The 20,483-nt window shown below is 41.3% G+C and overlaps 1 protein-coding gene across 1 annotated transcript in view; it reads right to left on the bottom strand.

The window, feature by feature from the left end:
• Positions 1-1,571: 1,571 nt before the first annotated feature.
• The window catches only part of LOC132874213 (cadherin-4-like), a 362,483-nt gene continuing 343,571 nt past the window's right edge, over positions 1,572-20,483 (bottom strand). The window contains exon 5 of the mRNA XM_060910202.1: positions 1,572-1,820. Within this exon, the coding sequence (XP_060766185.1) occupies positions 1,572-1,820 (249 nt within the window). The remainder of the gene's footprint in view (positions 1,821-20,483) is intronic.

Below are 20,483 nucleotides of genomic sequence, written 5' to 3'. Positions count from 1 at the left end.
CCTAACCTGCATGTCTTTGGACTGTGGGGGAAACCGGAGCACCCGGAGGAAACCCACGCGGACACGGGGAGAACATGCAAACTCCACACAGAAAGGCCCTCGCCGGCCCCGGGGCTCGAACCCAGGACCTTCTTGCTGTGAGGCGACAGCGCTAACCACTACACCACCGTGCCGCCCGTTTTTTTTTTTTTTACACTACATATTTATCATTTTTACATAATTCAGTTATTTCCAAGTGATTCTTTCATATGATTCACGGTTAATGCCCCCCCCAAGATTAATTTTCCCACTTGCAATTTCTTCCCCCCTCCCAGTTTATTTACCACATGTAACATGTTTTTATTCACTTATTTTCAGACGGAAATAATTTCTCATACGTTTACTTTCACGTGTGATTCTTTTCGATGCACGATTCGTTTACCGTCATGTGATTTTCCACAGAATTTAATCTATCTATCTCAGACTAGGGCATTTTCTTATCTTGTATATTTAGTATTTAGGATTTATAACATTAGCAGAGTATGTACCGTATATTTAGCTTTTATATCAGGTGAAGAGCCATATTTGTGAAAACTCTGATATTAAACCATTATTATTTCTTCACATGATTGTTCCCCCCCCGTACGTGAATTTTGTACACATTCATTTATCTTTACATGCTTTTCCACTTAAAGTGCCATTCCACCATTGGATGTATTCTTTGGCATAAAATACAATATATTTTGACAACATATATAAATGGTATCACTAGATAGAGAAATCTTTTAGCTTCAAAATGATATATCAAACATAATTTTTTGACAACGACAAGTATATTAATGTTGCGACCAAAGTCACCTACCCTTTTAATTTCCGCGCGTGATGTCATCGGCAGGTTCCCCTTCTTGTGTACCACGTGACGTGTGACGTGGCACATATTATCAGCAATGGCGGATAGAACGCGATAAAAATAATACCAATAAGTCTAGCTAATACCAATAAATCTAGCTAACTGAAAGATTAACTCAAAATTTTTCGCAATTTTTTTGGACCCCATATACGAGGAGAAATGACTCTCTCACTTTGGGGGTTTCCTGGTCTAAAAATAGACCGACACGTGGTACACAAGAAGGGGAACCTGCCGATGACATCACGTTTCACTACCGCGCGGAAATTAAAAGGGTAGGTGACTTTGGTCGCAAAATTAATATACTTGTCGTTGTCAAAAAATTGTGTTTGATATATCATTTTGAAGCTAAAAGATTTCTCTGTCTAGTCATGTTGTCATAAAATATATTGTATTTTATGCCAAAGAATACATCCAACGGTGGAATGGCACTTTAAGAAATTTTTTTTAATCATCATTTATTTTCCACGTGTGACCATTTTCATGATTCATTTATTTGCACGTCTAAGTTTGATCAAATATTATTTACATATCTCAAATATTCACATTTTTTTCTTGAAGAGCTGTAACCGATTAAAAACGAGCAGTTTCTCCAAAAAAACAGTCCAGCAATCGAGTGAAAGGTGATGATAAAATAACTGCTACAAGAACCCCCCCCCCAAAAAAAAAAAAAACTGGAAAGATTTTATGAGCTGAACCCATTCCAGAAGGTACCGAATAAAAGATGCTGTTTATAGTACAAAGGATGAAGGTGCCAACGATCACTCACTCTGGCACGAAACAGTGGAAAGGCGCTTCTGGAGTTTTCAGGTGCACTGATGGGTTGAATGATGCAATCTCGCTTTTGCCAGGGCAGCCCACTGGAGGAAACTCCTCGGTGGTGTTGACTGAGCTTGTCGTAGCAGTTGTGATGGGAACTGGCCTTGTCAACAATCTGGGAAAAACAAACAAACACACACAAAACATCCTCACTAACCTGAAAAAAAAAAAAAAGTTATATATATATATATATATATATTTTTGTCTCCAAACTTTTACTCCGAAGTTTGTACAAAGTTATTGATAAGACGACTCAGGAACGTTAATCTTGATTGACACCGAAGCTTCAAATGTCAAACAAAAATCAATACATTTTCCAAAAGCCATCAATTACGACAAATAAATAAGACAAGCCATTCGATTAGGACAGCAAGTCTGAGCGTGTCTCTTTGGTAGCGAATAACCTGGAACGGCTGATCTAATATTTACAGCATGTCACGTCCTTTCCCCGTTTAGTCTTCATTTGGGTGTTTTCAACTCAATGGGTGTCACCAAATTCAAACCTGCTGTGCCATGAACACATACAGTACAGGTTTTAGTTTAGTTTAGTTTATTTGGCCATAAACGTACAATAAAAACGGTACAGGTATGGCAGGGATGACACAAAAAAGCATAAATACTTGTTTCCATTGTGGTCCCTTATCACAGACAAAAAATAGCTACACACAATAAAAAAAATAAAATAAAATAAAAATAATTTGACAATACTGTATAACTGTATATGGGGAAGCATAGCAAAAATATGAAAACTAATACCATAACAAATAATACTGAACAATATTAATAATATAAAAACAAGAAAAGCAAGAGAAAAAAAAGAATAAAAATTAAAGAATAAAAGAATAAAATTAAAGAATATAGAATATAGGTGACTGGAATTTACAACATAAAACACACAAATACATTTTTAAGCGTTCCTGAAAATCTGATGGGGATTTTTAATATAGCCGACAAAAATATCGACACACAAATTCATTAAAAGGCTGATAAACGAAGCCCAGTGTTGGTGTTTGCAAAAGATTTCCTTCAAGCGACAATCTGTGAGTCTTCCAAACTGGCAATACAAGAGAAGTACAGTTAACAATTATTCCACGAAATCGAGTTGTACATGAGCTGATAGCTGCTATAAGCCGTGTACGACGGGATTGAGTGGAATAACTGTTTTATTCTAACCACGTTCACTGGATTTTGAGAAACGGAGCATTTTTGTTGTTATTTTTTGCAAATTTGATAAATTAAAAAAAAAAAAAACTTTATACAAAACGTCCGACAAATTCATTTCCGCTGAGGCGAACTTCGTAAAAACCTATCGATGGCTGCATGAATTGACTTGTGTTTTTTTTTTTTTGTAGAAAGTGCCGTCTTGCTGTCATGCCGAGGTATAGAACAGCTTTAGACATTTATTTAATTCTTTCTTGGACAGTTTGGTTCTGTACTTTTCAACCTTCTTCGAGCTTTCGAACCAGTCTAAAAAGAAAAGAAAAATATCAACAAATTTTAATGCTTAAAGATGAAGAATGTAAACAAACCGGCAAAATGACAGGAGCAATTTGTGACAAATGCGATAATTCTTAAAAAATTATATGTTCTTACCATCAAATACTTTTATTCCATATTTTGTTGCTTTTTTGTATTTCTTTTGCTTTTGAGTAGAGTTTTTATTTCATCTTTGGTTGGTTCAGCAACACGTGCCGCCATTTTGTTTTCCTCTACTCACGGTATATGAGCTGATAACTTAGTAAGTATAGCAGCCAATCAGAGCACGCGATTGCTCATATCCAGTGATTGCGGATCGAATAATACAAGATGTATATCTAAGGCAAGGCAAGGCAAGTTTATTTATATAGCACATTTCATACACAATGGCAGTTCAATGTGCTTTACAGAAGCAAAAACAAAAACAGTAAACAATAGAGAAATAAAATTACATAAAATAATTTTATTTTTAATCTAAAACAATTAATTAAAAGAATTAAAAGAATTAAAAGAAAATAATAAGAATTAAACAATAGTAGAAATAAAATAAAATGCCAAAAAGAAAAAAAGGAGAAAAAGAAAAAGAAACCAGCGGAATAAAATAGAATAAAATTAAAGTAAATTTAAAACATGCAGAGAAAGTAAAGATTATAAAAAATGTAAAAATATTAATTATTTAACAGAAAGCATCTGAAAACAGCTTGGTCTTTAACCTAGATTTGAAGCTGCCAACAGCAGGAGCATTTTTAATGTCCTCTGGCAGTTGGTTCCATAGATGTACTGCATAGTAGCTAAAAGCTGCTTCACCACACTTTGTTTTAACAACTGGTTTTAATAGTAAATTTTTCTGTTTCGATCTGGTAGATCTAAGAGAAACTATATTTGGAACTGACTGGATCGCAATTTGAAAGAAAGACAACCTTCATGTTACAAGCCTTATTGTCCAATTCGGATTTTTTGCTCAGACTGGTTTTGCCGATCTTGACGGTTCACATTCATAATTACAACATGTGACCTGTAGCTAACTGTAACGTTAACGCATCGGTCCTCTGAACGTCATATTTACGAGACGACTCACGATATTGAAACTGACTAAATAGACGTACGAGTAGCTAACGTATCCATCGTGTTTTGCTCTGGAGGATGGCAGTTTGCCAGCTGTGTGTTCATGTAGAGACAGCGGAAACAAAGCCAGACGGATAAGCTTTTGCCGTTTTCGCAGATATCGTAACTCTCTTCCATTGTTCTTTTGCCGTGCTGCCGGTGATGGCTGATGACGACAGTGCTCAGCACACGCGGATAGGCAAAAAGCCACATGATTTCTAATCGGCCCGTTCTCATTCACGTTGCATGGCCATGAATCTAGGACGACATATGCAAGTGACTCAAATCTGATTTGAAAACATCAGATATGTGTCACATTGATTAAGGCACAAAATCAGTCATGTCTGCCTGGTAGTCATGAAAATTGTAACCTTCATCAAAATGACACATCACTAACAAGGAAACGTGTCAGTCTGGGCACTTAAAGCATATACGCAGAACCATGGCATCACTTTTTGTTTATAAATGCCTGAAACCTCAAGAATGGCAATAGGAATAGTTTTAAGCGTTAACAATAAATATAGCAATTTTTACAATTAAAGTGATCTACAGTATATAGGTCGCGGTCTGAGTGAATGACCTTGAGATCCATGACATCACAGCAGGAAGTCTATCAGTCTCGTCGCCATTTCCGCTATACTAAAACACAGAGCTGACTGCAACTCCGATCCTCCATTTTGAGCCAATTTATCACCATGCCATGTAGATGTGTTGCTGGTGGGTGCAGCAACACAACAGAAGGTGGATTTATGTTGCATTCATGGCCCAAGAATGTTCAAACTGCAAAGATCTGGATGCATTTTGTGAGAAATTCATGGGCATGTTGGGCGCCTACGAAATGGTCTCTCCTCTGCTCTGCGCATTTTACTGAAGACTTGGACGAGACCTCTGATCTGTTGAGGAGCGTTGGCTATAAGCCCGTATTGAAAGAGGGTGCAGTACCGACAATTAAAGGAAAAGAAAACGATAAGAAAAGGAAAGTAAGTTCAGTTGCACCAGTTCTCCCGGAGTGTGAGCCGAGGGGTGTTGCTAAAACCCGGGCCGGAATGGGACGGGACACATCACTCGGGCAGTGACCTCCCCACGGTTGTTGCTAAAACCGGTAACATCCCGTTCCGTGTTTTAGTAATTGCCTGAGCCGAGCAGTAATGGCGGAGTACTCAGTATGGAGAAGATGGAGAATGAGTGGACCAGCCGTCTGAGTTCTCCGCTGGATATGCTCGTCTCAGCAGCAATATCTCACCCTTACGTGGAAGAAGTGAATGAACAGAGAACTGAACAAACAACTGAAAGTCAGATTGTTTTGAAACAATCAGCCACAAGGTCGGCCTTGAAGAAGCGAGAACACAGACGGGTAAGATGCGACTCTAGTTTGGATAAAAAAAACAACAACAAAAACATCAACACTCGTTGTTTACCTGCATTTAGATTACTATACGTAACTTGTATTGTGTGTTTAAGTTACCAGTATAAGATTATTTAATTTGCTTCAGAATGTGATTGTCTCAGTTCATCTCATTATTTAATTAGCCTTTTACGTTTTATCAGTGAAAATGCATGCATGTACGTGTATGTTGCATAAGTTATAACACCCATCCTGTTTTAATGAGAGTCAACCCACAATCAATGAAGTCAAATCAGTCTTAATTGAGCAAGTCGGTAACGGGATTTCTTACTTTCACCGTAAATTTTCATTTATATGACTTTGGTCTATAGCTGTCAAGGGCTTTGACCTTAAAACCGGTTACCACTACGACGCCATGCACTCGGGGCTGGCTGGCTCAGCCGAGCAGCTCGAATGCCAACTTTGCGGTCGATTTTAACTCTCAAAAATATATTTTTTTTATTCCCATTTATGCAGCATACAAGTGTCAAGGATGGAGATACTATCCACTCAGAAACATATTTAAAAATAAGGGTTCTGCGTATCTCCTTGAAGAACCTCAATAAACAAGCTAGCCAAGAAAAACACCCATATTATCCTTTTTTAATTGTTTTTGTCTGTGTCAAGGCTGCAAAACAGTTCGTGCTTGCTATGAAAACACCTGTGTCCGAGACATTGATTATCAAGCCAACAGTGGGGTTCTCACTCAAAGGTTCAATCAGCATGACAAATCACAGTCATGCCTCTGCTAGCCAGCACATATGTCAGAACAATTTATTCAGAACGTTGAACCAGTTTGACAAAATGTCACCTTAGTAAAAGTGTCAGGGAAATATTACGGCTGCTGGTAACCTGCTCGTTCGAGGTTCAAAAGCCAAGCAGAATGCTGAGGCGACCAATCACACGGACCCATCCTTTCGAACCTTGTTGTACAGATGACACCCGTCAGTATTTGCAGCAGCAGTTCTGTATTACATCAAGTTATTCATCAGACTGAGCTGGAGAATGAGTCACTACGTACGTAGGCCCTGTTGCGATGGATAAAGGTTTCATTGATGACCAACAGTGACTCACACTACTATATAGAAATAGAAAATAAAATTGAACGTGTCAGTGGTTTTATACAAGAAGTGCCTACAACTTACAGAAAGATACAGTATGCTCAACTAAGTTTCAACATCATAAATTACTGTATAGTGTTTCATTTAATTTACATTCAACTAGAGTGTTGACTTAAAACAACCTTTTTAATTAGCAGGCTCTCTTTGTGACTGTCCAGCTGCATAAAATTCCATCCATCTATCCATTATCCATAATTGCTTATCCTGTGCAGGATCGCAGGAGCCTATCCCTGCTGGCGAGAGGCGGGGTACACCCTGGACAAGTCGCCAGATCATCACAGGGCTGACATATAGAGATCAACAACCATTCACACTCACATTCACACCTACGGTCAATTTAGAGCCACCAATTAGCCAAACCTGCATGTCTTTGGACTGTGGGGGAAACCGGAGCACCCGGAGGAAACCCACGCAGACACGAGGAGAACAGGCAAACGCCACACACAAAGGCCCCTGTTGGCCACTGGGCTCGAACCCAGAACCTTCTTGCTGTGAGGTGACCGTGCTAACCACGACACTACCGTGCCACCCACTGCGTAAAATTCCTTGCTTGAAAATATCCACATAAACAGCGAACATGACCGAACCATTAAATGATTAATTTATAGCTACACCAGGGGCGATTCTAGCATCTGATGTTTGGGGGTGCTTAGCCCCCAGAGCTGACAGAGGCACCTGGCTTGAACGACAGTGTTTCCACGTTTATTCCGCATTTAGACTAGACTTAACTAGACAAGAAGACTTTCAGAAGGCGAGTACCCTTTTCAAGACGGACGGACATCGCCACGACATAATTCCCCCTTCGGGCCTTCCGACCAGCGGGGGATAAAACCCACTGATTGAGGAGGTGTGTCCAAACTTGATTGGCACTGTAAATAGCACTCATTTTCAAAAGTAATAATAAAGCTGGAACAAGTTAAAACAGTAAAAAAAAAAAAGAAAGTCTATTTGGACAGATTGCATCTCTTAACGTAACGTAACCAAGGTCGAGACACAGTAACTGGGGATGATAAATGTGAGCTAAAACAGAGCAAACGTGTGTTCTCCTGCACTCTTTTTTTACATTTTTTTATTTGAATGCTTCACGGTGTGCTGAATATGACTGCAGGGGCTAGGAGGCTGGCTCAGGAGATGAAATGGGGAGGATTGGTGGGAGAAAGAAAGACAGGCAACAGGGGATGATGAAGGGCTGATCTCTTCCACTTCACCCCATCTCATCAACATATTACATTTTACTCGCAACTTCTGCTGATGAGATGGAGGCAAAGGAAGGAGGAGCTGTGTCTCAGAAACGGAGAGATATGGACTGCAGGATGCAAATTGAATAGCAGGTTACTTTTTTTTTCCTTTTTTGAAGAATGAAGAGGAGTTCGTGATAAAGTTTACTGGCAGGGTTGCGATATTAGTCTTGACGTTTGGCACTAGAATGACGTTTTAAAGCTGTGTTTAAGTTTTAACTAAGATTGACTCTTGAAAAATATATATATTTTCTGGAAACCCTTAATCTCCGGAGCCTTCTCAGTTCCCAAATCCTTCATTCATCTTGAGTAACCACTTTATCCCAGTTAGGGTCACAGTGGATTTGGACTTCTAAACCCTGGATTTGAGAGCTGTGAACTGGGAGTGTCACCTGCCATCCATTCTTGTTATACAGTACGGAGTAAAAGACTTCAGGATGCACAGTTGTAGAAAAATAACTGGACTACTGATACAACAGCAGTTGGTTAAATGATTACAACGTTTAATGACTGATGCTGTATTTTTTTATCCGTTTATAGTTATATTTAAAGTTGTGGAACATCTGCGAAACTACCAAGTTCCTGACATTATAGCAGCTTTAAACAGCCTCTCTTTTTCTGTCTATCTTGAAGTTAGAAAGGAGAAAAAAAAAGATAGTCATTCATATATTCTAGAGAAATGGAAAGTTCTCCATTCCAAACTTTCCAACATTGGAGACGCCGTCAATTAATATTAATCAACTTCCCTTACACAAAGATTAGCATATAAATGGTTATACATTTAGTCTTTGCAAAAAAAAACCCCAAAAAACTCCCCCCAATCTATTTATAATAAGAATTACATTACCTGGACTGGGGCGGCACGGTGGTGTAGTGGTTAGCGCTGTCGCCTCATAGCAAGAAGGTCCGGGTTCGAGCCCCGTGGTCGGCGAGGGCCTTTCTGTGCAGAGTTTGCATGTTCTCCCCGTGTCCGCGTGGGTTTCCTCCGGGTGCTCCGGTTTCCCCCACAGTCCAAAGACATGCAGGTTAGGTTAACTGGTGACTCTAAATTGACCGTAGGTGTGAATGTGAGTGTGAATGGTTGTCTGTGTCTATGTGTCAGCCCTGTGATGACCTGGCGACTTGTCCAGGGTGTACCCCGCCTTTCGCCCGTAGTCAGCTGGGATAGGCTCCAGCTTGCCTGCGACCCTGTAGAACAGGATAAAGCGGCTAGAGATAATGAGATGAGATTACCTGGACTGTTCACCATACTACAAGACCCAATGAATGGGTTGCTACTGTAGGAACAATGTATTAGAATTAATATATCCCTGTGATTTTGCCCTGCAAGGTTGCTGTTACAGAAAATTAATCAACACTTTCTGACCAATCAGGTTTGATAATTCAACAGTGCTGCTATTCATGTAAACAAGAGTAATAAATCTGTTTATAGCAAACAGCCAGGCTTGTAGTACTCGAGTCCGACTCGTGGCCTAATTTTAAGGACTCAAGACTTGACTTGAGCACTGATGACTCGGACTCGTACGTTAACTGCATTCGGACTCCTAAGTTGGAGACGAGGACTCAGATTTTCTCTTTATTTTTTTGTAACATGCCATAATAATTTGGCATAAGATGTTTATATTTACATTAATTTTATACTAATTTCGTGCAAGAGAATGCACGTTCATCTGTTCATACAGCATGTTCAGGAACAAACTAAGATTCATGGCGCTAAAATGCCTGGAGAGAACGCCCCTAGGATTGGCCACTTTGCTGATACAGACTTAGCAGTGCATTTTTTCCCGACTGCACGTGTTCCATATGTAGAAGAACTATCGAGGAGACGACGGGGACAACCTCGAACTTCAATCGCCATTTGGCGAGACTCCACCCAGAGAAGGAAGTGGCATGCTATGTTCATTGTTCTGTTGATAGTGTGGTTTGCTTGCTGTGCGATGAACTAGCTAGTGTTAACCCTCCCTCATGTCGTTTGCCCTGTTGATAGTGGGCGGGGCTTGCTGAGCGATGAACAAGCTTCTGATCTGTAGCCTGTTAACTAAGGCTACATCCACACGACAACGGCAACGAGATTTTTTATTTTTTTTTTAAATATCGCGTCCACATGGGCAACGGATCAGTAAAATTTCAGGTACATATGGCAACGCAGCGCTTGCTGAAAACGATGCAATACACATGACACACCACTACATGCGCTGTAAGACGGTCCCATCGGAGACACCAGAACAATAGAAGAAGTAGACGCATGCACATAAACCACTTCTTCTGTAGCATCAGCCACATAAAGTTTTGATTATTAATCAGTAGCGTAAAACGAAAGACGCGGAAAGAGGAATGAACGGGGGTAGATGGAAGCTGGTATGCCAACATTCTGATATCCTCCAGAATTCTTTAATGGTCCGGAATAAATTGAATGCTACACGTTGATGGATTATTTTGTTCTTCTACGCCCTTTTTGAGGAATGTATTGTCGGACTTAAACCAACATCTGAAGAGGTGAGATCGCTCCTTTTTTTTTTCCTATTTTTGCTGGCGGGATTGTTTTTGTTTTTGGAAAGCGCACAGGCGGTGCGTGGTTTGGTACTGCTTCCGCAGTGTTTGGACTAAAGACTCTGCCCTAAGGGCTATTCTCTCTCTCTCTCTCTCTCTCTTTGCACCATTACACAATAAATATTCACAGTGAAAATATTTTGTAAGCGCGTTTCATGAACCAAGTTATAGGATTTGTTGACGACTCGCATCGAGTTCGTTACACTTCTACCCGGCGTGAAGCACTGACAGTCATGTGGTTGTGATGTCATCGTAAACAAATCCGTTCTACTCATCCAGACGACTTCGCAACGGCGCCGTTGCCAGATTTTTTCACTCTGGAACCTGTTCTCAAAAGATTTCGTTTTGGGGCACCCAAAAAGTCGGTGCCGTGTGGACGCCAGGCCGAAACGATAAACAATTTTATCAGATTCACCTGAATCTGTTGCCATGTGGACAGGGCCTAAAATGGGGCAGTCGAGCAATAACGTTAGTCCAACACAGTAGCAGAGACGGTTTCACATAAAGGCAGCAACAGCCACCGTCAAATGGGGCGGATGGAGTCTTGTTCTCGGACTCGACTCGGATCAATAGTGGACTCGACTTGAAATTTTCTTTAATGACTTGGACTTGAACACTAGGGACTCGAGACTGGACTTGAGGTTTAGTGCTTCGACTACAGCACTGCCAACAGCATTATAAGCAGGTTTTAAGGTCATTTTATAATCACAGTGCTACTGGATTCTCCAACCTGATGGGCCAGATAGTGTTGATTAATTTTCTGTTACAGCAGTGCAGCTCTAACTCAATTCACAGGTTTATATAAATTAAAAGAAAGCAATTTTCTTGTCCATATCTTTCTCCCTCTCTTTCCCATCTGTGTCGGATATAAAAGAAAAACAGGGACACACTATGTTCATCCAGTTAGGTCTCATTCTGGCTGCTTCCGATATTTTAGAATGCACCTTGCCAAAATTTTGTTGAGAAAATGTACAAATATATCATAATGGCAGCAACAGCACTGTACACTGACTTCCAGCAGAATGCCTAATAAAAAGATGTATTCTGTTGGCAGGCCAACAAACACTGTGACTGTTACAAAGGAAGTAGCAGAAAAGTAAACCAGAACAAGCCTGATGTGCTGCAGGAAGCCACAGATGGTGGGGGTTATGTAGGCGTGCACCATATAGATTGGCACACAGACACGCAAACACATTCAGTGAGCGTGAATTAGCTGCCTTGATTGCCCTGAGCTCCAGAAGAAACAGCCCAACCAGCTGTATTCCATCTCTAACAGTTGAGGAAATGGCCACCTGGTCATCAGTAGGCCCAGAGCTCTGTCACAAACATCTGGAGGTTATTGTCCCTCAAGAATAATAATGGTACATTCAATACAATCAGGAGCTTTCCTATAATTTGCTGCCAGAACATCAAAGTCCTTCCTGCACCACACACGGCGCGTTTGGCGGCGCCAATCTCAGTTTCGCAGCCCTTGGCCTCTCGCCTATATTACATAGCTAGGGTTACAATGGGGGGGCTAGTCCTCTGGTAACCACGAGAGTTTGACTCCCCACTCGCATCTGTATTGCAGCGTGCCTTGCTAGATGGCAGTCGGCACCATTTTTATGATGGTCTTTGGTATGACCCAACCGTGAGCAGAACTCGTGATCTCCTGATCGAGGGGTGGACACGCTAACCACTAGGCCACTTGCTGGTGCAACCAGAACATGCTTATTAAATATTAGCCTGATATCAGGTTTTGCCTCATGTGAAAATTCATCCAAAGAACCATGTGTGTGTACCATAAAAGGCGAGGGTGTGGTTTAGAGAGAGGTGTTTGGGGAGGAGCTAATAGCGGAGCTCCCGCGGAGCACCATACCTAAGAAAAAATGGTAAGCCCATCGAGTCGATTTTTTGTGGTTTGTCCGTGTACGTGTACCACCACTCATACACACCGCCTAGTGGCCAGTGTTAGTAATTACCAGTCATACACACCGCCTAGTGGCCAGTGTTAGTAATTAGCAGTCATACACACCGCCTAGTGGCCAGTGTTAGTAATTACCAGTCATACACACCGCCTAGTGGTCAGTGTTAGTAATTACCAGTCATACACACCGCCTAGAGGCCAGTGTTAGTAATTACCAGTCATACACACCGCCTAGTGGCCAGTGCTAGCCAGTAAAGAAATAAAACAAAAGAGACTGGCTATGATATCAGAAAATTCTACAACCCAGAAACAGATGGGAGCTCTGCTTTTAGGCAGTGCCTAAATCTATATATTATATTCCAATTTTTATATTTTCTATCCACATTCACTGGATATGAGCAACCGCACGCTCTGATTGGCTACTGTACTACGAGGATATCAGCTCATTGCAAAAAAATATAAATAAAAATGCTCTGTTTCTCAAAATCCAATCAGTGTGGATAGAATAAAACAATTATTCCACTCAATCTTGTCATACATGGCTTATAGCCAACTCAGGAGCTACGCACCTTGTCGACTATCAACTCATGTACAACTTGATTTCTTGGAATAACTTATTTTTAAATAAATTGCTCACAAGTCTCATCTCATTATCTCTAGCTGCTTTATCCTGTTCTACAGGGTCGCAGGCAAGCTGGAGCCTATCCCAGCTGACTACGGGCGAAAGGCGGGGTACACCCTGGACAAGTCGCCAGGTCATCACAGGGCTGACACATAGACACAGACAACCATTCACACTCACATTCACACCTACGGTCAATTTAGAGTCACCAGTTCACCTAACCTGCATGTCTTTGGACTGTGGGGGAAACCGGAGCACCCGGAGGAAACCCACGCGGACACGGGGAGAACATGCAAACTCCGCACAGAAAGGCCCTCGCCGGCCACGGGGCTCGAACCCGGACCTTCTTGCTGTGAGGCGACAGTGCGAACCACTACACCACCGTGCCGCCCGCTCACAAGTCTTTGAAAAATAAATAAAGTAAATAAATTACATGCAATACAAGCAAAGTACAAGCAATTTTAAGAGATTTTTTTTTGGAAAAGAAGAGATTATTTTCTTTGTCATAAGAATCAGACCCATATTTCCCTTTGCTGCCAAACCCTATGGAACTCATCAATGAATCACTGCATTTGATTTCTAGCACCAAATCTGAAAAGGACAAGACTTTTTCTTCATTCTATAATATTTCATATTTTATCTCTAATACAGTATGCTCGAGTTTTGAGAGCTTGTCTTTTCCAGACTGCCCCAGACTCCCCTTCACAGCTACCATTTAGCAGAAGCAGTAGTGTCTGGTGTTATCCTCAACAAAATAAGGCTAAGTTAATTTTAATGTGTTTTAGTTTTAAAACACATCACTTTTGCTATGATTACGCCTGATGTCGTCCACACTACTCCAGAGTTTTCAAGCCCCAAAAAAGGAGATTTTTGGAAATTATGTTGGGCCCCGTTACAATTTGAAAACTCCGGGGTAGCATTTTCGTGTCGATAGGCAAAAACAGAGACGACTGGAAACGATGACACGGACACCCATGTCTGCTTCCTGATGGGGTCTTATCAGTCACGATGTATCCTTGCCTGATTCATCACGCCCCTTCACATGACCCTTTTCTGGAAGAAAACTTTGGACAGAAAATTGTGTAGACACAATTGGGGCGGCATGGTGGTGTAGTGATTAGCAGTGTCGCCTCACAACAAAGTGGTTCTGGGTTTGCACCCAGTGGCCGACGGGAGCCTTTCATTGTGGAGTTTGCATGTTCTCCCCGTGTCTGCATGGGTTTCCTCCAGGTGCTCCGGTTTCCCCCACAGTCCAAAGACGGTTAGGTTAACATGGGGTAGCCATGGCCTGAAGGTTGGGCTGAAGTGCCCTTGAGCAAGGCACTTAACCCCCATCTGCTCCCCAGGCGTTGTAGCATATAGTGGTGCTTGCAAGTTTGTGAACCCTTTAGAATTTTCTGTATATGACCTAAAACAACATCAGAGTTTCACACAAGTCCTAAAAGTAGATAAAGAGAACCCAGTTAAACAAATGAGGCAAAAATATTATACTTGGTCATTTATTTATTGAGGAAAATGATCCAATATTACATATCTGTGAGTGGCAAAAGTATGTGAACCTTTGCTTTCAGTATCTGGTGTGACCCCCTTGTGCAGCAATAACTGCAACTAAACGTTTGCGGTAACTGTTGATCAGTCCTGCACACTGGCTTGGAGGAATTTTAGCCCATTCCTCCGTACAGAACAGCTTCAACCCTGGGATGTTGGTGGGTTTCCTCACATGAACTGCTCGCTTCAGGTCCTTCCACAACATTTTGATTGGATTAAAGTCAGGACTTTGACTTGGCCATTCCAAAACATTAACTTTATTCTTCTTTAACCATTTTTTGGTAGAACGACTTGTGTGCTTAGGGTCGTTGTCTTGCTGCATGACCCACCTTCTCTTGAGATTCAGTTCATGGACAGATGTCCTGACATTTTCCTTTAGAATTCGCTGGTATAATTCAGAATTCATTGTTCCATCAATGATGGCAAGCCGTCCTGGCCCAGATGCAGCAAAACAGGCCCAAACCATGATACTACCACCACCATGTTTCACAGATGGGATAAGGTTCTTATCCTGGAATGCAGCATTTTCCTTTCTCCAAACATAACGCTTCTCATTTAAACCAAAAAGTTCTATTTTGGTCTCATCCATCCACAAAACATTTTTCCAATAACCTTCTGGCTTGTCCACGTGACCTTTAGCAAACTGCATGGGTGTACTGTAAGTATAAAATTTTCATAAACCTGAAAAGTCTGACAAAGTCAGACGTGCATGGCGCAGCCATGCGGGGGGGTACAAAGGGAGGTGAGCCCCCCTTAGGGCTCGAAAAAAAAAATTAAATTACAAGTTAAAATGGTTGTCTCTCATGCAAACATTGATAATAATAGTTATATGATTTGCATATTCACATAAAATGTTTAATACATTCCATCAATTCATCTGAAATAATATTTCAAGTACAAGGCTTGATATTTCAAAACATCTAGCAACTACTAATTTAAATGTAGAAACAACTATGTTTAATATGCTTTTGCTGTGATACCTTTTTTACAATATATACACAGCTTGAGTTAAAATAAGGGGCCACATGTCTTGATGTCCTCAGAAACTCCTGGATTTTAGCAAATAACAAGATTCAGGTTTTCCATATACGAAAATATCTATATTTTATAGTCCATTACTGACTACAAATGAGTTTTCAACCTAACAACCACATTAGAAAAGATGATAAAGCTAACAAACTTATTTCAAGACCTGCCTTGATAGTCTTTGAACAGCAGTCACAATACGCAACTCCCGGGACGTCCGGTTTTCTCAGCCATATTCCCCATTTGTCACCGTTTTTGTCACACTCGCTTAACCATTCCCATTTATTTCTAGACGCCTTTTCTAATTCTTTTGTATTGGAGCCTTCCGATAAAAACTTCATTTTGACATTTTTTGATCAGCAACCAGAGGCAAAGCACGTGGATCTGTCACAAGGGAGCGAAGTGAAATAAGGCTTATTATAAAAGCTGAAGTTTCATTGCACGGCAGTTAACAGTGAGCCAATCAAAAGCACCGTTCTAACTTGCACCCAAAGAAACGGCGACTCATGGGAATAGCTGTGTTGATTTGGTCGAACAACATGCTACGTGCGTGAAACACATGTATAACACCGTGAAACAACGGGCTAGTCAGGACCGCTCGTCGGTGAGCGGCGTATAAATTGAATGAGGTTTGTGGCGAAGACGAGATGAAAAGATTTGTCTCGTGCAGAGACTGTACCGCGGTAACCCGGTAATACGCTGAGAGTGAGACAGTGAGAGGGTCACACCCCCCGAAAATCTCAACGGATTTATACGATTTGGAAAAATGACTTTCAGAACCGAAAAAACCGGAGCTTCCGGCACATGCCGGAAAACTTGCACCCATGAAACTGCAGACGAGCAGCAAATGTTCTTTTTTGGATAGCAGTGGCTTTGTCCTTGCAACCCTGCCATGCACACCATTGTTGTTCAGTGTTCTCCTGAACATTAACATTAGCCAATGTGAGAGAGGCCTTCAGTTGCTTAGAAGTTACCCTGGGGTCCTTTGTGACCTCGCCGACTATTACACACCTTGCTCTTGGAGTGATCTTTATTGGTCGACCACTCCTGGGGAGGGTAACAATGGTCTTGAATTTCCTCCATTTGTACACAATCTGTCTGACTGTGGATTGGTGGAGTCCAAACTCTTTAGAGATGGTTTTGTAACCTTTTCCAGCCTGATGAGCATCAACAACATTTTTTTTTTCTGAGGTCCTCAGAAATCTCCTTTGTTCGTGCCATGATACACTTCCACAAACGTGTTGTGAAGATCAGACTTTGATAGATCCCTGTTCTTTAAATAAAACAGGGTGCCCACTCACACCTGATTGTCATCCCATTGATTGAAAACACCTGACTCTAATTTCACCTTCAAATTAACTGCTAATCCTAGAGGTTCACATACTTTTGCCACTCACAGATATGTAATATTGGATCATTTTCCTCAATAAATAAATGACCAAGTATAATTTTTTTTGTCTTGTTTAACTGGGTTCTCTTTATCTACTTTTAGGATGGTCATGTTTTCGGTCATAATTATCAGAAATATAGAAAATTCTAAAGGGTTCACAAACTTTCAAGCACCACTGTAGCTGGCCACTGCTCTAGGTATGTGTGTTCACTGCTTCAAATGGGTTAAATGCAGCGGAGCGGTATATATATATATATATATATATATATATATGTATATATTTTAAAGCACTGTCTGCTTGTTCACATTTTTTAGCCTGAGGGGACTAGAAATCTAATTAAGTTTGAATTACTTATTGAATTACTCATAGAATCTGATTTATCCTAGTCAGGGCATCAACTTTTAAGGCTTGTGTGTGTGTGTGTGTGTGTGTGGGGGGGGGGGGGGGGGGGGGGGGGGGGGGGGGCATAATTGTGACATTGAGTAAGTGTACTGCAAGTTCTAAAGATTCCACACTGCACTCTAAATCGCATCTAATCAGCAGCTTGTATTCGCTAATATTATCATGAGACTAACAATTCATTCAAAAGAGCGATGTGTGTTAGGGAGCTGTACAGGGCCTTTTACACCGATTATCCTGTTCTAATCCCAAAGCCCATTTAGGATATTTGTACAAGTGTGCGTGTGTGTGGAGGGATGTCCTTCAGCAGCCTGGCATAGACAGGCTTCTCTAAATGGCTGCACAGAAGGCAGGGACATGTGAGGGGTTAGGGACACGGCGAGAGGAGCACACGTCCTCCTCCCTGGAGAAGCCTTAGTCCTTTCTTGCAGTTTGTCATTTTTGGGTCACTTTGGATGCAGGAACGGTCCCAATGCCGATGGGAAGGACGTTTGCATAAACCAGGTACACACCAACTCGCCAAGATGTGTGCTGGGGTACCAAAGGGAATCAAATTTATAATCGTGCGTGCCGCTTCACCGATCAGCGTCAAGCAGGAAAAAGAAACTTTCTGGCTTTGCATCAGGACATAAATGCAGAATAGATGATTTCAGACATCAACGATGAAAACTTTTTAATCACCTTTGGTGTGTATTGTTGAAGCTTGTAGGGCCGTGTTCGGAAGTGGTAACTTGATCTCAACAGTTACCCCACCAAAAAAAGAAGGGGATAGAAAATATGGACTGAATAAACAGACCACATTTTCCTTTCTTTACTGTCAAATGTAAAATGATGCAACAAGCAAGAGATCATTTAAAGGGGAAGAAAAGGCAATATATAGAGTAAATATAACAATAAAACACACATTGATGAACCTTATTCAAGACTTAGAAAAGTTTTTTGTTCTAAGGTTGGAAAGTTATAGTGTTTTGAAAGTAGCTCGAGCAAACTATTTCCGCAGTTTGAACAGCCCGCCATGATATTAATTTTATCCAATCAGAATGCACGTTCATTTTCTCTGCGTAACACTCATGACGTATGTATGTGCCCAGTTGTGTTGGCTCATTGCGGTTGGGAATAGCACGTGTGAATCGGAAAGTAGGATGAACTATAAGTGATCGGCTACACAATGCCACAGTCAGGGACGTGCACAGGATTATAGAGGGGCAGGGGCTCAAAGTCAGAAAAAGGGCAGCAAGTGCATGATTTTTTTTTTCCCGGTCCTTTCCAAAAGTGTTCTCTCTCTCAGTCCGCTCTCTCTCTCTCTCTCTGGCCGCGCGCCCTCTCTCTCTCTCTCTCAGTCCGTGCGCTCTCTCTCTCCTAGTGCAGTGGGTAGCGCTGACGTCACGGTCTTTTAAAAATGGCAACTCTTGTGCGGTTTAGCGTACCGACTATTATATTTACAATTACCAAGATATTTTGTTGTTTTCTAGTATATAAATTTGATAGAATACTTAAGAATACGGGGCGGCCCGGTGGTGTAGTGGTTAGCGCTGTCGCCTCACAGCAAGAAGGTCCTGGGTTCGAGCCCCGGGGCTGGCGAGGGCCTTTCTGTGTGGAGTTTGCATGTTCTCCCCGTGTCCGCGTGGGTTTCCTCCGGGTGCTCCGGTTTCCCCCACAGTCCAAAGACATGCAGGTTAGGTTAACTGGTGACTCTAAATTGAGCGTAGGTGTGAATGTGAGTGTGAATGGTTGTCTGTGTCTATGTGTCAGCCCTGTGATGACCTGGCGACTTGTCCAGGGTGTACCCCGCCTTTCGCCCGTAGTCAGCTGGGATAGGCTCCAGCTTGCCTGCGACCCTGTAGAACAGGATAAAGCGGCTAGAGATAATGAGATGAGATGAGACTTAAGAATACGTTACTTTGTCACATCAGCAACTGTATATATTGCCTTTTCTTCCCCTTTAAAAAAGACAAAACGATCTATAAATGAGAAGATGGCACACACTCAAACATCTAAAAGGAGTCTAGTATACTGCGAATATATTGCTGCATGAATCGTCCAAAAGTCGTAATTATCCTTGCACATCTTCATCTGAGGTCTGAATACGGTTTCGGTACAGCTGGACAATTTTTATATTAGAGTCCTCCTAGCTCCACCTCGAATACGACTCTTAGTTAATAACGTGACCGCTTTCTCATCTGGACCCAGGAGATGGATTAGAAACGGAAGGAATGACACGAAGATGAAAACGTCAGCTTTAAAGGCATTGTCAAAGAGCAGTCATGATGAAATATGGTCCGATTACTCATACACTATGACTGCAAATCATGGCTGCATCAGCATGTGCATTCAAACGGATTTGCTCAGATAAGCATGAGCAAATGTGTCGAGGAGTGACTATTGTCTGGAGATTGTATTTGCACATTTACATAATAAAATTAGATTATGCCATTTGGTGTTTTGCCCAGAGTTAAACGTATGCTAAAAGCTCTCCGTTCAAATTAGAATGCCTTTCCAGGAGAGTACATGATCAGATATGTGTGTGTGTGTGTGTGTGAGTGAGAGTGAGTCAAACAAACCCATTGCAACTGAGTGAATCAACTGATAACCAATTGGTTTTTCAAACTGATGATTGCTGGAACACAATCAATTATTGCTGTAGTATCAAATCCTGCCAGCGGCACAAACACATTACCTGGGTGGTGAGATTAACTTCATCAATGTCAATTATTCCATGCACTTTATAATTGCTATGTGCTGTGCTGGTGAGATGTTTAATCATGACCCTGTGATTCTTTAATGCAAAAGCACTTTCCTTCTGATAAAAAAAAAAAAAAAGGCTAGTGCTATAGGCGAGACGCCCACATCACATATTACTTCATTTTTTAAACCGCCTACAGACTTCAAATATAAATGTTAGGCAATTTTTTCCCTCATTTTCCCCCTCAGGCAATGCTCAGTAATGGAATTTGCAATTAAATATGAGGGATCTGTACTGGAATTTAATGCTCAAGAGATCCCATGAGGATGA

Source organism: Neoarius graeffei, chromosome 26 (genome assembly GCF_027579695.1).
Source record: "Neoarius graeffei isolate fNeoGra1 chromosome 26, fNeoGra1.pri, whole genome shotgun sequence".
Classification (NCBI taxonomy): Eukaryota; Metazoa; Chordata; class Actinopteri; order Siluriformes; family Ariidae; genus Neoarius; species Neoarius graeffei.
Note: the sequence above shows the minus strand (reverse complement) of the source record. Positions and strands in the feature narration are given on the sequence as shown.